The sequence below is a fragment of the Falco naumanni genome, chromosome 2, assembly GCF_017639655.2.
Source record: "Falco naumanni isolate bFalNau1 chromosome 2, bFalNau1.pat, whole genome shotgun sequence".
Taxonomy (NCBI): Eukaryota; Metazoa; Chordata; class Aves; order Falconiformes; family Falconidae; genus Falco; species Falco naumanni.
In genome coordinates, this window is record NC_054055.1 from 63,469,408 (window position 1) to 63,483,193 (window position 13,786).

The window sequence follows — 13,786 nt, forward strand, 5'->3', positions numbered from 1 at the left end:
AAATGACAGCTTAATTCCATACTGAATTTACTTTGCTTTTGTTTTCCCAGTAATTTCAAGTATTGTTTTATGATCAATATATGAGCAATTCTTTTCATTGTATCTATCCAGATGCTTAATCTTAACCTGATTTAGAGATTTGGACTTAAAGGAGCTGTTCTGCACTGTTTTCTTTGTCTGATATCTTGGTGTTCCAATTTCTTAGATGTTGCAGCTTCTGAGTTTATTGAGGAAATGCTTCTGAAGGCTGAAATTGTTTGGGAGGAAAAAATGAAAGACCCTTTAGCTGTTTCTGCTTTGTCTCAAGAAGAGCCATATGAAGAGATCATCCATGATCTGCCCGTAATTTCCAATAAACTGTAAGTGTTTCTGTTGTTAAAGAGTGGTGCACTGAGGCCAGATTATCATTTGAACTATATTAGTCAATCTGTGAATCCTGTCTGTGTGTATCTGAAGATATTCAAAACCCACCTGGACATGGTCCTAAGCAACCAGCTCTATGTGTCGCTGCTTGAGCAGAGGGGTTGGACCAGATGCCTTCTAGAGGTCCTTTCCAACCTCAACCATTCTGTGATTCTGCGCAATTTGATGGGCCAAGTAACTTTTTCATTTTGGAAATCTCTTGAATCATCTTTTGCATTTTTATCTCTCATTTCTTTTTGTAAACTTTAATTCTATAAATATAGACTATGAGTAGTAAAATACATTGTTATAATTGCCAGTAAAATGATCTGGGGTTACCTTAGCAGAATTATTAGGGGTTAATACTGTAGACCCAAACATATTTTCACTAACATAGATGGGAATAGTGTAGTAAAACTGCCATTGCCTGTGAGAGAAGCAGTGACAAGTCCTGAAAATGAAAATAGTATGTGCAATCGCAGATAAAATGATACAACTCCAGGTAGTTACAAATTTGTACTTAGATTTGTACCACTTAAAATTAAAATGGAATTAAGTAGAATTTAGCAGCGTGAACTTAAAATCTGGTATTGAGTTGAAGATTCAATTTGTGTCTTAAATTGTAAATATTGATCTTTTTTATTTTCTTGTGAAACTTAGAGAAGGCTGTCAGAGGTATGTGAAAAGAGGCATAAAACAGGTATGAAGCATAAATGGCAGGTTTATGGTAGTGCAAGACATTGATTTCTGAGATTTTCATTTCCAGATACTCTGATACATGAGAATGTTAAAAGGTACAGCTCACGTCTTATAAACAGTGTGCAGTTGCTGTATATTTGAAGCATGTTGGTGGCATAAGCTCATGGAATTCCTTCATTAATTTTCTGTAACAATCGCTTGAGAGTATGTAAGAAGAAAAAATAAATAAAGCCTCTTATAAAGAGACAGAGAAGATATATAAGCTTCCGTTTCATAATAGTTATAATTTATGATCTGCAGAGTGTATTTGGATACATTAAAATTTGGAAGAAATGAGCGATTGTCATGTAATGAACAATCTGTTAAATATAGAATTCTGTGGGATATATTTATATTTAGTAAAGATTGTATATTTCATGGATATTAAACACAGTATATTGTTTCTACTTCATGATTTGTAGTTATTAATGTACATAGCTGGGTTTAGGACAGTAATGCTTGTGGAACTACTTATTTCTTCTGCTTGTTAATTCCTTAAGAAATAAGCAGTCCACTAGTACAACCCACTGTTTCAATAACTTCAGCCATACTCCTGAAATCTATGTGGCCTTCAACTGTCTTTTCAGTGAAAATAATTGAATTTTGCAGTAGGAAACTAAGGCTTTATATTCTCAAACATAAAGAAAACTTTTGTTTGTAATCATTGATAAAAGTTATAATACCAGGAGTGGAAGGTAGGTTAGCCCTGTAACTCTGTAGTGATGCTTAGCAAAAGAGTTATTCTTACAAGTTTTAGAGACTTTGAGAACTTTTTCATTGTTCTTGCATCTAGATGATGCATTTCTATGTGCTTTATATTCTAGAAGTTTATGCTGTGGTGCATGTATTATACCAGATACTGTTCTTTGGTGGAAAAATCCATGAACCTCTGGAACACATAACTTGCACACAGTAGAAGTGGCCCGAAAAATCTTCTTTCTCTACTCTTTCCTTCCTGAAATAAATGGATGATGAAAGCTACTTTTTGAGAGTTTTCTATATAGTGACAGTTTATATGACAATAATACAAACCTGCCGTAGATGAAGAACTTCACTGGAAGTTTTGGAAAAACAAAGAAAATGCATTTACATGTGGAATTGGACTGAGCAACCTTTTTAGCTTCTATTGGCAACTAAGTCCCCGTGTGTGACTGCAGCTAGTTTGGTGGTGCCTACATGAGAACACAGTACTTGGTCAAACCGAAGATCTGTTTAGCCCTGTTCACTGACTTTTGACAGTGGTCCACTGCAAATACCTAGGGAACAATTATAGGGATATGGTAAGCTTTGGCCCATTCTTGAGACTTTCAGCAGTCTTAGGTTTAGAGACTTCTTAAGCCAGAGCTTTGCACTAATGAGCTATCAGGTCTGCTGTCAGTGCAGGACAGTATTGGCAAACTTGCTGGCCCACCAGCAATTCAGATGGGAGAGCTCTTGGAAGGCAAAAATACTGATCTAATTTTGCCCATGCATGACTCTGCTATCACTACTGAAAATGTGGAAAATTCTGAATGAACCATACCACATTGTTTGCAGAGTTCCCTTTTGCTTAGAAATCCATTAATCTTAGTTTATATTCACCTGAAAATCAGGTGTAATTTCAAAGCTAGTTACCTCAGCTCTGTAGTAGCATGCTTGTTCAACAGTGAAAAACAAAACTTTACAGAGGGTTACTCTTCCAAATTATAGTAGACATATTCTTAAGATATACAGAATTATCCTCGAGGGTGCCTCCATGCCTATTAGAGAGCCAGCCTAGATGACTAATTTCAACCAAATTTTTACCTTTTCAATGGCTAATATTGAAAGCTAAGATTTTCATCCTTTGTGCTCTTTTAAAGGAGTCTATAGAGAAATATGTAATATTCTGGGATGGTGAATTTCTGTGCTATTCTTGTGTACCAAACCAAATGTTTTAGTGCTGCAAAGAGGAGTGCACAATAATAACCCACATTTACCATTGCTTTATTCTATATTGTGTCCATTCTCTGTCAACTCTCCTGACATAAGGGAGTATTTTTAAACTGAGGTGATAAGTCTTACAAGAATTCATACAACTCTATATTGTATCCATATTGTTTTGTGGCCATCTCTCAGAAGAGAACAATATTCAAAAGCAAACTCAAAACCAATGAACAATAATGAATAGCATGTGCTCTGTCAACAAATCTGGTTTGGCTGGTTCTAGATTATGCTATGTATTTCTGGAAGGACACTACGAAGATATGAATTGAAGGTCAGTATCTTTACTCAGGTAGAAAAAAGTTTAGCAGCCAGTATGTTTGCATTATGCTAGCTTACCAAGCAGATCTGGTTTCCTTTAGTCAAGCATTAGGTTATTCCACGTGCATTCCTGTTATTGTAAAGCACTAATTGTATTGCAGTATTTTTTCCTAGTTCTTCTACCGAGCTACTGAGTACTTTTGTCTATCTGATTTAGGAGGAGTGGACTAAGAAGGCACCTGTGTTGGGCTGGCCTTAGTTGACACTCACTGAGTTCCCTTGCTTACTCTCAAACGCTGCTCCCCCCCACACCCAGCAGGATGAAAAAGAAAATAGAAAGAACAGGGCAAAACAGACTCAGCTTGGGAATTGAATTTAATTTATTGTCAGTTGGTATAAATATTTGAGTACCAACTTGGACATCAGGAAACAAAACCAAAAAAAAGAATAAAACATTTATATACTTAGGGAAAGCACCTTTCCTCCTCCTTTCTGAAGCTCACCTTCTGAGCATCTCTTCCTTTCTTCCTTGTTATTGCTGCAATTTACACTTAATATCTTCAGTGAGGTATGGGTGGCACAAGGTAGTGTTGCAATTTCTTCCACTCCTTCCCTCTTGCTCTTTGCTGTGCTTCAGCATGGGTCCTCCACAAGCTGCAGTACCTTCGAGGATCTACCTGCTCCAGCATAACTCCTCCAGGGGCCACAGTTCCTTCAAGGAAATATTTGCTCTGGTGTGGCTCTGTCCACAGGCTGCAGTCCTTCTTGGAGGACAGCTGCTCCAGCGTGGCTCCTCCAAATGCCACACAGGAAAAGAGCAAGAAGTAAGCAGCAGCAAAGAGAAGTAACTGAAGTCCCCCCAGGGGGTGGTGGTGCCTGCTTTGCCATGGAGCACCTCCTACTCCTCTGACCTGTGTGGCCACTCTTTTGTTTCTCGGCCTTTTTGTTCCTTCTTCCTCTCTCCCTGTGGTGTTTTCTGCCCTTTCTTAAAATGTTTTCACAGATGTGCCACCAGTTTCACCAATGGGCTCAGCTGTGTCCTGTGGTGGGTCCGTAGTGGAGCTGGCTGAAACTGGCTGTGTCCAGCATGGGGCAGTGTGTGGCTTCTTCCCACAGAGACCCCCCCTGCAACCCATCTGCTACCAAAATCTTGGAACTTGTGCCCAGTATAGTAATTTGCTGGAAATGCACTTTGCTCATTGCATTATAAAAGTTTTAACAACATCTTATTGTAAGGATTTAAAAATGTGTTTGTGATGTACCACTAATTGCCACCTTATGTGGGTGTTTCTTACTGTTCTGCAAAACTATTTGTGAATAAACTGGTGGAACTTGGCCTGTGAAAATGAGTGGAAGTAGAGGCCAACAAGTAGGAAGCTGGTTTCATATTGGAGACCACATCGTCATATAATCATTTGTCTTTCCTTGCTATTACCAGTATGAGTTTTTCTGAAGGTTGACCAAGTAGATTAGCTAAAGGACAAAATTTTACCAGTGTCATTGAGTTTTTCTGAAGGTTGATCAGTGCAGCAGACCTAAGGGCTATGCTGGAAAGTTTTGCCAGTTTTAATTCTAATTAATTACAATTAATTATTTAATTCTAAGTACAATCAGAAGAAATTCTGTTACTCCACTGGCAAAAATACATGCACCAGAATATGTTAATTGACACAGCTTATAGTTCAGGAAATTAAATGGGCTATATCTGTTTAAGGGTGACCTTAGGCTCATGATATGACTGCAATGATTACCACTGCACTTCTAGTTTAGTACATGTACTTGTAGAACATTTCATGGTGAAATAGTCCCTGAACACACAGGTAGTACAATCATCTAGGTAGTATTAAATGCTGAAAAATTAGGAGCTTATTCTGAAAGCAATGATAAGTTATTCACAGTATCATAGAATATATATTCTCTGATACATATTTAAGTAAGTAAATATTAATTGTAGTAATGGATGTGTTTCAAAATGAGCCTAAGAATGTGAAATAAAATATGCATAAATGTGTTTGACACAGCAAAGCAGAAAGACATTATATTTTTCTTCTTACAGAGCATTTCCATTTAACCAATTATGTAGCAACTTGCATCTCAATCAATTATGTAGCAACTTGCATCTCAATTACTCGTTTTTTCAAATGCTTTTCTAGTGTTTAATCCATTCTGAATTTTCTGTTATGTAATTTTAAGAAGTTTTTTAGACTGAAATTTCAGAGATGATGCAGTTTACAGACGTTAACTAGCTTAGAAACTGTTTGGAGGATCTCAGAATTGCCTGTGGAAGGATTACAGTAACAGAAGTTCTCTCCAACAAAAGCTATAGGCTTAAAGAGCCCATGAAAGTGTCATTGCAGAATCTGCCTTGATATGATTATTTTTATAACATCTTTCTATCAAGTTAGAAGCTGCAGCAGTGATTCAAATACTGATTACTTGATTGTCAGCTCCCAGTTTTTTGTATGATTTCCTTTTTCTTACAAAAACAAGGACATGTAAGGAGATGGCAACTTAAAGAAAACCATCTCAGTTTATCTAAAGTAAAACCCTACACAAAACTTCAAATTAAGTCCATGTATGAGGGCTTACACACCTAAAAATTAAAATGACTATTCTTTCACACAGCAGGCAAGATTTTTTTCCTGGTTAGATATGCTAGTAGCAACAGTCCCATCTTGTTGAAATAAGATTACCCTAGGTAACTCTTCTTCTTGTTTATTACGCAACATTATTTTGGCTTAAGTCTCCCTTTGTGGTTAATTATCTATTAATTATCCATTAATTTTCATAAAAGATGACAGTTCATGCTAATCTACTTTTCTACATTAACATAAAATCTTCCCTTGCGCTGCCCTATAGTTCAGTTTTCAATGGCATTGATTGACTTCATCTTGTCACTAATAGAAATACATATGAATGTTAATGGAAATATTTTTCTAAAAAGACAGTTTTCTGGAAACCTTTTGTTTCAGTTTGTTTTATTTTTCACAGTGTCTTCTTGAACCTGAGTCATAATGAACTGTTGGAATAATTTTAATATGTTTTTCTTTCTTGTAATCATTCACATTTTTGTTATAATATGAATTATATGTCAGCATTTCCATCATGTAAAGTCCTATTAACGTCTCACAAATGCGCATCATTTATAGACTATCCTTCTGTACATCAATACATGGAACACACCTGTTAAGTCATGTTATTATTGTCCTCTTGAGTTCAAAATGCACCTGTGGAAACAGTAGACACCTTGTTTCCTCACTCTTTGCTATGATTTACAACCTACTTCTCTTTTGTGACACCTGAAAATTTCATTTGATTGCAAGGAGTCTACAGCTGAATTTTAAGAAGTGTTGTATAGTTATCGCAAAAGTGGTAAGATTAAATGGGTAAGGTTCAACTTTATGGCAAAAAAGTCCTGCATCTTCACAATTTAAAAGAAACACAGCATGAATAATAAAAAGTTATAAGTGGTAGTGCTTTAGGTTTTAATATTGAAATGTATTCGGCTTATGCTTTTCTCTAAATTGTCTCTTTGTGATTAAATCTTACAAATAATTCAGACAAAAGGAATTTGAGCATTTTTAGACAATAGCAAAAGACTACTTGAAAACTTTGAATTTAATTATGCTTTGTTCAATTCCGAGTCTGGGTAAAATGTGATTTATTATTAGTCATTCCTGCTTGTGGGTGTCACAGCTATTTTTTTTCTTGTACAGTCTAATCACTGATATATCTTATTCTATGACATCTAATTGCAAAGTTCACAAAAATAGTTGGATAATGGCTTTTCTGTTCTGCAGACCAAATCAGGAAAAAAGGCAAAACCAGTTAGCTCTTGGATCTTTTGTCCACATGACATTTGGTAAATAAATTTATGAGAAAATTATCTTAGGTCAATATAGAAATTTTTATTTTCACTCGTGTTCCTCTAGACATTTTACATTAAAATATTTGAAGCAAAAAATCATTAGAAAGGAAATTATGTATATTTCTTTACAAAATGTTGAAACTAATTCTATCAGTGTTTGCAGTCTGAGAACTTCATCAAAAGAAAGGTTTTGTTCATGTATCTTTTGTTCAATAAGAAACTACTTTGACTTGTTTTTCAATGAATTCTGCTTAGAAGGTGCTTTGCCTCTGCCTAGAACTGTACCTTTCTAAAACTATGTCTGTGTTTCAGTTCTGTTTCCAAAAGCTTATCTTATTCTGTATTGAAATTAGTGTTAGCTATTGGTCCTTCTGCATTTCATTTGAGTTAACCTTGTAAAATCCTGTCTTTGTTATAATCCGTGATCAAATTCAAGTAACTTAGAATAAAAAATAGATTTTTATTTGATAAGTTTGACATCTGAGCTTTATCCCATAGTGGAATGCACTATTCCTGCATTTCCACATTCAGTCCACATTTCCTTTTGAAGAAATTGCGCCCACATTCTGGCAAGGAGCTTGTCTCATTTGTATTGTCAGAGTCCAGATGATTAAGATGTTTGTCTTTTCAACTCCTGGGTCTGATTCCTCACTAATTCCTCTGGATATACAACACTGCCAAAATTATCCACAATTTTGGCTTTTTTGTTTTTGAGGAGTGTGATATGGTCTGGAGTGACAGTAGGGAAAACATCTCCATGTGTGTAAACAAGTTTAATTTATGTGAATGAGGATTAATGTGTAAAGTTGCAGTTATTTCAGGAGTCTGCTGTTTGCTTCGGCATTTCTTTAGCATATCCCAAATTCAGAGCAGCTTTTGGTCATAAAATATATCTTGGATATTGCCTGATTAAAAGTAAATTAAAAAGTAGTGGAATTTAACTTTATTAACCGCAATGGCAATATCTGTATTGAATTATTTTAAAACATTGTTTTTCAAAACAGTATTGTGTAGGTTAATTGGGTATTTTAAATTCCATTTCAAAATTGGCTATTGATTTGCTAGCCTAGTGCTGTTAAAAGCAGATTCGTGCATATTCTTTTTGGCTTATGCAGTCATGCTTCACAAAAGATACGCATAAAGGTGAATTTTAAATCAAAGTGTTTTGCTCTGTGTCTTTGAGAACATACTAACCTGTGTGAACAGTTTATTTCTCACCATTTTCTTTTTTGTACTTGGACCAGGAACTTGTGTCTCAGCACTGAATTTTGTCTCAGTTCTGCATTTGTGCCACCCACATTTGGCAATCTTTTGTTTGTCTGACATCTTCAGGAGAAGCCTAATTGTTTTATTGATTCTCTTTGCAGCAATCCCCTGGCTTTACCGATTGCCAAGCAAGACAGTTTGCTGGAGAAAGACGCCATGTTTAAAGATGCAGCTAAAGGCTTATGTAAGCAGCAATCTCAAGACAGTGTATCTGAAAATGTCACTGTGAACACTACAGCCAAACTTGAACAGGTAACAGCATGCAGTTTCTTGAAATGTTTGTTAGTGCCTAGGTCTGGAAATTGTAAACTTAATGAAGCCAAAGACCACCCTAATTCCCCCCCCCTCACCACACAGTGGTATCTTTTGCACTGTGGAGCCTTGTCTACTCAGTCAGTCCCTGCCATCCCTGCAAAGCCTTCCCTCCCTGCTAATGGAACAGCTGCTTCCAGCCAGCCACGGTGGCAGGTCAGGGTGGTGGTAGTCCAGGGGCTCAGAGCTCCTCACGCTCCATGGTTCGCAACAGCGGAGAGACAACTGTTAGCGCTCCCCAAAGTGTCCTCCTCTCCAGCTTCCTTTTACAAAGGAAAGAAATACAGTCTGGGAGACTGCAAAAACAAAGAGAATGTCTAAGGAATATTAAGTTGCAAAAGAAGTGACTGTAATTTAATGATAGGAATTGCCAGGTTTACAGCTGCAGTGTTAACTCCCTTTCTTATGCTAATTCATTAGAATATAGGCACTGGTTATTTGGATACCATTTACAGTTTTCTCCACTGGATTATAGTCTCATTCAGTGTATAGGGTAACTGCAAAAGGAGGCAATTATCTATTGCTTGTAAATACAGCATGTCCTAACTTTGAATGTTTAAGATTCAAATATTGTTTGGGGTGGGGTGGGCTTTTTTTATTTCTTCTGTACAAGTGGTTTTATTTTCTTTTACATGCATTTGGGAAACATGTTCCAGAAGCATTTAACCACTTAAAAAAAAAATACTTCAGAATTGGGGGGATAGGGCTGGGGTGGGTAGAAGGGAGAATTTCCGTTTAAAATAATTTACTGTGAATTTGAAGCGTAACAAAGAGCAAGATACTGAATATATTTAAACCACATTCAGTTCAATAAAACTGCATAAATGCCTTGGCAGAAGCATGCACACTCCACTGCTTGCTTTTAAAAAATGTGTTTCAGAGGAGCTGATCATATGAGATCAATCAGTGAGCTCATATGTCAATCATATGAGTCTGTCTCTGAAAGTCCCCAACTTTGGAATCCCATAGAGCACTCAGTTCCCTACTCAGTCAGAAGATACCAAAAAATGTTTTGCACTTGGCTTACATCTTGTTTTCATGTCATAGAATTTCTGGCCTTGCTGACTGTGCAGTGATGGGATGAAAACACAGTCAATCCAAAAGAGGAGCACTACTGGTCACAAAAGTAAATGCTTGCAACCTATTACAAGGAACCCTCCTATAACTAAGAAAAGAGAAGGAGGTGTTTAGCTTAGGATCTTGCTGAGGCTATCACTTGCTTCTAGATGTTCAAGGGGAATGTGGACAAGAACATATGTACTTCCTTCTGCCTGATTCTGTTTTGGTGCGGACCGAGCTAAAATTATTCTGGGTTGTCATTATCTCCAGGCTAAACTTCTGCTTTATAGTTTATGCAGTAAAACAGATACAGAAACTGATTGGAAGAACAGCTAATATTCCAGGTGAGAAAGAGCAACTAGAGGTCTTCGTGCTGTTAGTTTTGTCCTCCACCATGATCTAGAGTCACTTCAGGGTCCCAGGGCAGATTTTCGAATCTTTACTCCTGCTGTTTCAGTGGAACTTCCCACACTAGTTAAAATTCAGAGACAATACAGAAGAATTAAAGGTGAATCTCTTTTAGCTCCATTAGCTGAGAAATTTCTGCAGAAAACACTCTGTGAAATTCTGGTCTAAATGAGCTAGAAGGTATGTGTATTTTGTGGTCTTTTAGAAGCAGTAAAAACTACAAACCTTGCCCAGTATCTGCACTTGCTTAGTAAGTGATGCTCCCTTGGAAAGGAGTAAGCAGGAACAGTCCTGTCCAGGAAATCAGCACTAACAGGGGATAGGTTAGAAACTGTGCTGTTTCAGTGTGTTTTTGAATGACTGATTACATTAAAAAAAAAGCATAGATTAACAGAACTTTTCAGCTGGCAAGGGCTTAATAAGCTTTAGCTCTTATGGGCAAAAGAGAATAAAACAGTTTAATCACTTCAGGAAATAGTTTAATTTTAGTAAACAAAAGAATTCCCATATTTTGTTGAATGAATAGATGAGCATTTTCTTTTTGAAGTGACATAATTGTGGTGCTGGAAATACAATGATTGTATACTGTGCTACTTGCCACGCATTATGAACTGTAGGTACATGTGTATCATATCCATATTTGTGTACATAATATGTAGATCTTCGTTCTCAGAGATGATATTTCCAAGTAACACATTTTATTAACTTCTTTTATTATTCCACAACTTGGAAATTAAATTTTTTATTTAGTGCTGATACCAAAGGAAGCCTTTTAACCCCTTCCCACTATCCCTGCCTCTTGGGCAGGAATTGAAACAAAGTCTAATGAGTTTCACTATCTTTTATTCTTACCGGTTGCATTCTGAACTACACTCAGAGTAATCATGTTCTGTGTAATTTTTCAATAGAATACTTGGGGTTTATGTACATATATTATTGAAATAGATCAGCATGATATTTGGTGTGCTTTGTGTCAGAAATATCATGTGTTCTTAGGCAATATGGCATGCAGATTAAGCCTTTACTGGGTGATCAGAGAGAAAGAAAATCATTTAATACATCTGAAACATGCATTTTTAATAGAGAAAGCTCGTAACTTTTTTGGCTTTCAGAAAACTAACAGCTCAAATTTATATGTAGCCTCCAGATTTTTTAATTGCAGAAATGATGAAAAAGAGCCTTACAAAAATATTATTTCTCATGAAGTAAGATTTTTATTACATGAAGCATAGGAGATGGGAATCAAATGACTACATCGATAAAGCATTTTGTGTCTCTCTTGTCTTGTATTAGTTTTTGCTTTTTCCTAGGTAAAAGATGTTCTTTGATCATCTGTAATGACAGAGTCTGTGCTGCCAAACAAAGCAAGCAGTTCAGAATTTTATTATAGCTGGCAATTTCTCTTCCTCTCAGCTGGGAAGGATATTTTTTCGATAGCAGACTGAAATTACTGGCCTGGAATTGAGTTACGTGCTTCATGCTACAAACAAATATAGATTAATTTTTTTCTGATTCTTAATTGGGTGTTTTTTAAAAAAAATCTTTTGTCTTTGTCTTATAATTCTTGTTTACATATTGTTGGCCATGTGAACTGTGTGATAGACTATCCCGATGCCCTTTTGATTGTTCTAGTATCACTACATACACAAGGGACGACTGTGTATATTGTAGTATTACACAAAGAGCTAGATTGCATACTTATTTCAGTGACCAAGTATGTAAAAAATTAAAAAACATTAGATGTTTTTATTTAAACAGACGTGAATGCTGTTAAGTGTACATAATTTACATGAAAAATAAGAACCTTCATTATTAGCATTACAAAAATCTCAAAACCTAGTAACTTCCAGAGGCATAGTCATATTGGAACTTATGCTGGTTTTACAGTTATTTTTCATTTATGTCTTGTAAAATATGCATCATGCAATGAGTATAATAGCCAGATACATGCATCAAGGTGAAAAAATAGAGAAAACTAATCTATGTGCTCATAAAAGTAGGTAAGAACAGAATTTGAAGGTGTCCACAAATAACTTATTAATAATGTAAATAGTTTAGTACCAACTAAAATCACTTGTGAGTTTAAGGCATTTGGTTTCCTATTTCTATGTGATTTATTTCCTCATTGACCTGCAAATTTTGATGGAAAGAGTCTGTTAGAAAATGTTGAATCACCACATCCTAAACTTTGTGGAAAAAAGAAGTTGATGGAAAAAGATTTTTATTCCCTTACTTGGAATTTAACTGAGTACTTCACCTTTCTAACCATCTACCTATAGAGTCAGCATTTTTTATTATACTTACATTATGAAATAAAAACAAGCCAGGGCCTGTTCTATGGCCTAGGGCTATATGGGACACGTCAGTGTGCATCCATAGGACAAAACTCTTTTCTCCCTCAAAAGATGGGGCTATGCCCTAACATCCTATGAGGAATGACCATTGATGTTTGACCTGAATGATATCCGGGCATTATCTGCGTGAGTGCTAGCTGACATGAACCAAGAACATACAAGGAAATGTGCTAACAGTTCAGAAAATATGGAGAATCCCAGGGTAGTGCTTGAATCCAAACCCTTCTTTTATTTACAAATTAAGACATTTGCCTCTATCCTAGAATAAGTTTAATCTTTATAGAGATAGATTAAGAGAAGCTCACTCTCTGGCACAGGTGTTAGGAGTTTTGATAGCACATAAGGGAGTTTAGCAAAGACCCGCACCTGCTTTGTTCCTGCAAGCCAAGTAAGCACACTAATAAGGAAGGGAGTCCACAGGCTTCTGACTTTCATCTGCTTTCCCTCTACAAGGCATTTTAAAAAGTTCTTGGAATTCTTTTGTTCACTTTGTTCTATTCCAATGTGCATCATCAAAACCAAATGTCAAAATGTAACTTACTTTTTTTTGCCAAGTGGAATTCTTGTTTTCTAACCAGCCTTGCATCCAACTTCCATGATTAAAAATAAAAAGAGCAAGATATGTTATCTTCTGTGTGACAGAAAAATCCACATTCACTTCAGTGGGATGAGGAATAAACCTGTAGAATAGGTAGACAGAAAGACACAGATGTAGCAGGCAACTTGTGTATGTTTGTCTTGTTCAGAAAATAGAAATATTTTAAGAGGAATGTGTTTTCAATAGACAGAAAAAAGGAGAATAGTCACAGTAGTATTTTGATAGACTCCACCATTTTAGAGTACATCTCTTCTGAAATAAATGAATTAGTGAGATGAAGACTGTAGGAAGATACGTTCTAAAATTTTCAGCTGGCCTATTTCACAGTTTACATGTTGGAGCAAGTAGATTTTACATGTACATTTAAAACAATCACTAAATTAGCTAAGTCTGGTAAGTAATCTTCTTAAGATACTCTTTTGCAGTTATACATTTATTGCTTTTTGGGCTTAATGGAATGAGAGGTGTTTTCCCACATTTTTTATGGGGAAATAAGGAAATAGAATGCATCATTAAAGTTTGATTGGACACTACTGCCTTCTTGCCCTTTTACATCTA

The 13,786-nt window shown here is 36.0% G+C and overlaps 1 protein-coding gene across 2 annotated transcripts in view; it reads left to right on the forward strand.

Moving 5' to 3' along the window:
- MYO16 (myosin XVI) overlaps window positions 1-13,786 on the forward strand; it is a 405,668-nt gene that overhangs the window by 200,227 nt on the left and 191,655 nt on the right. For both annotated transcript variants that reach the window (XM_040584517.1, XM_040584516.1), the window contains exons 9-10: window positions 206-359; window positions 8,599-8,749. In XM_040584517.1, coding sequence (XP_040440451.1) covers window positions 206-359; window positions 8,599-8,749 — 305 coding nt within the window. The remainder of the gene's footprint in view (window positions 1-205; window positions 360-8,598; window positions 8,750-13,786) is intronic.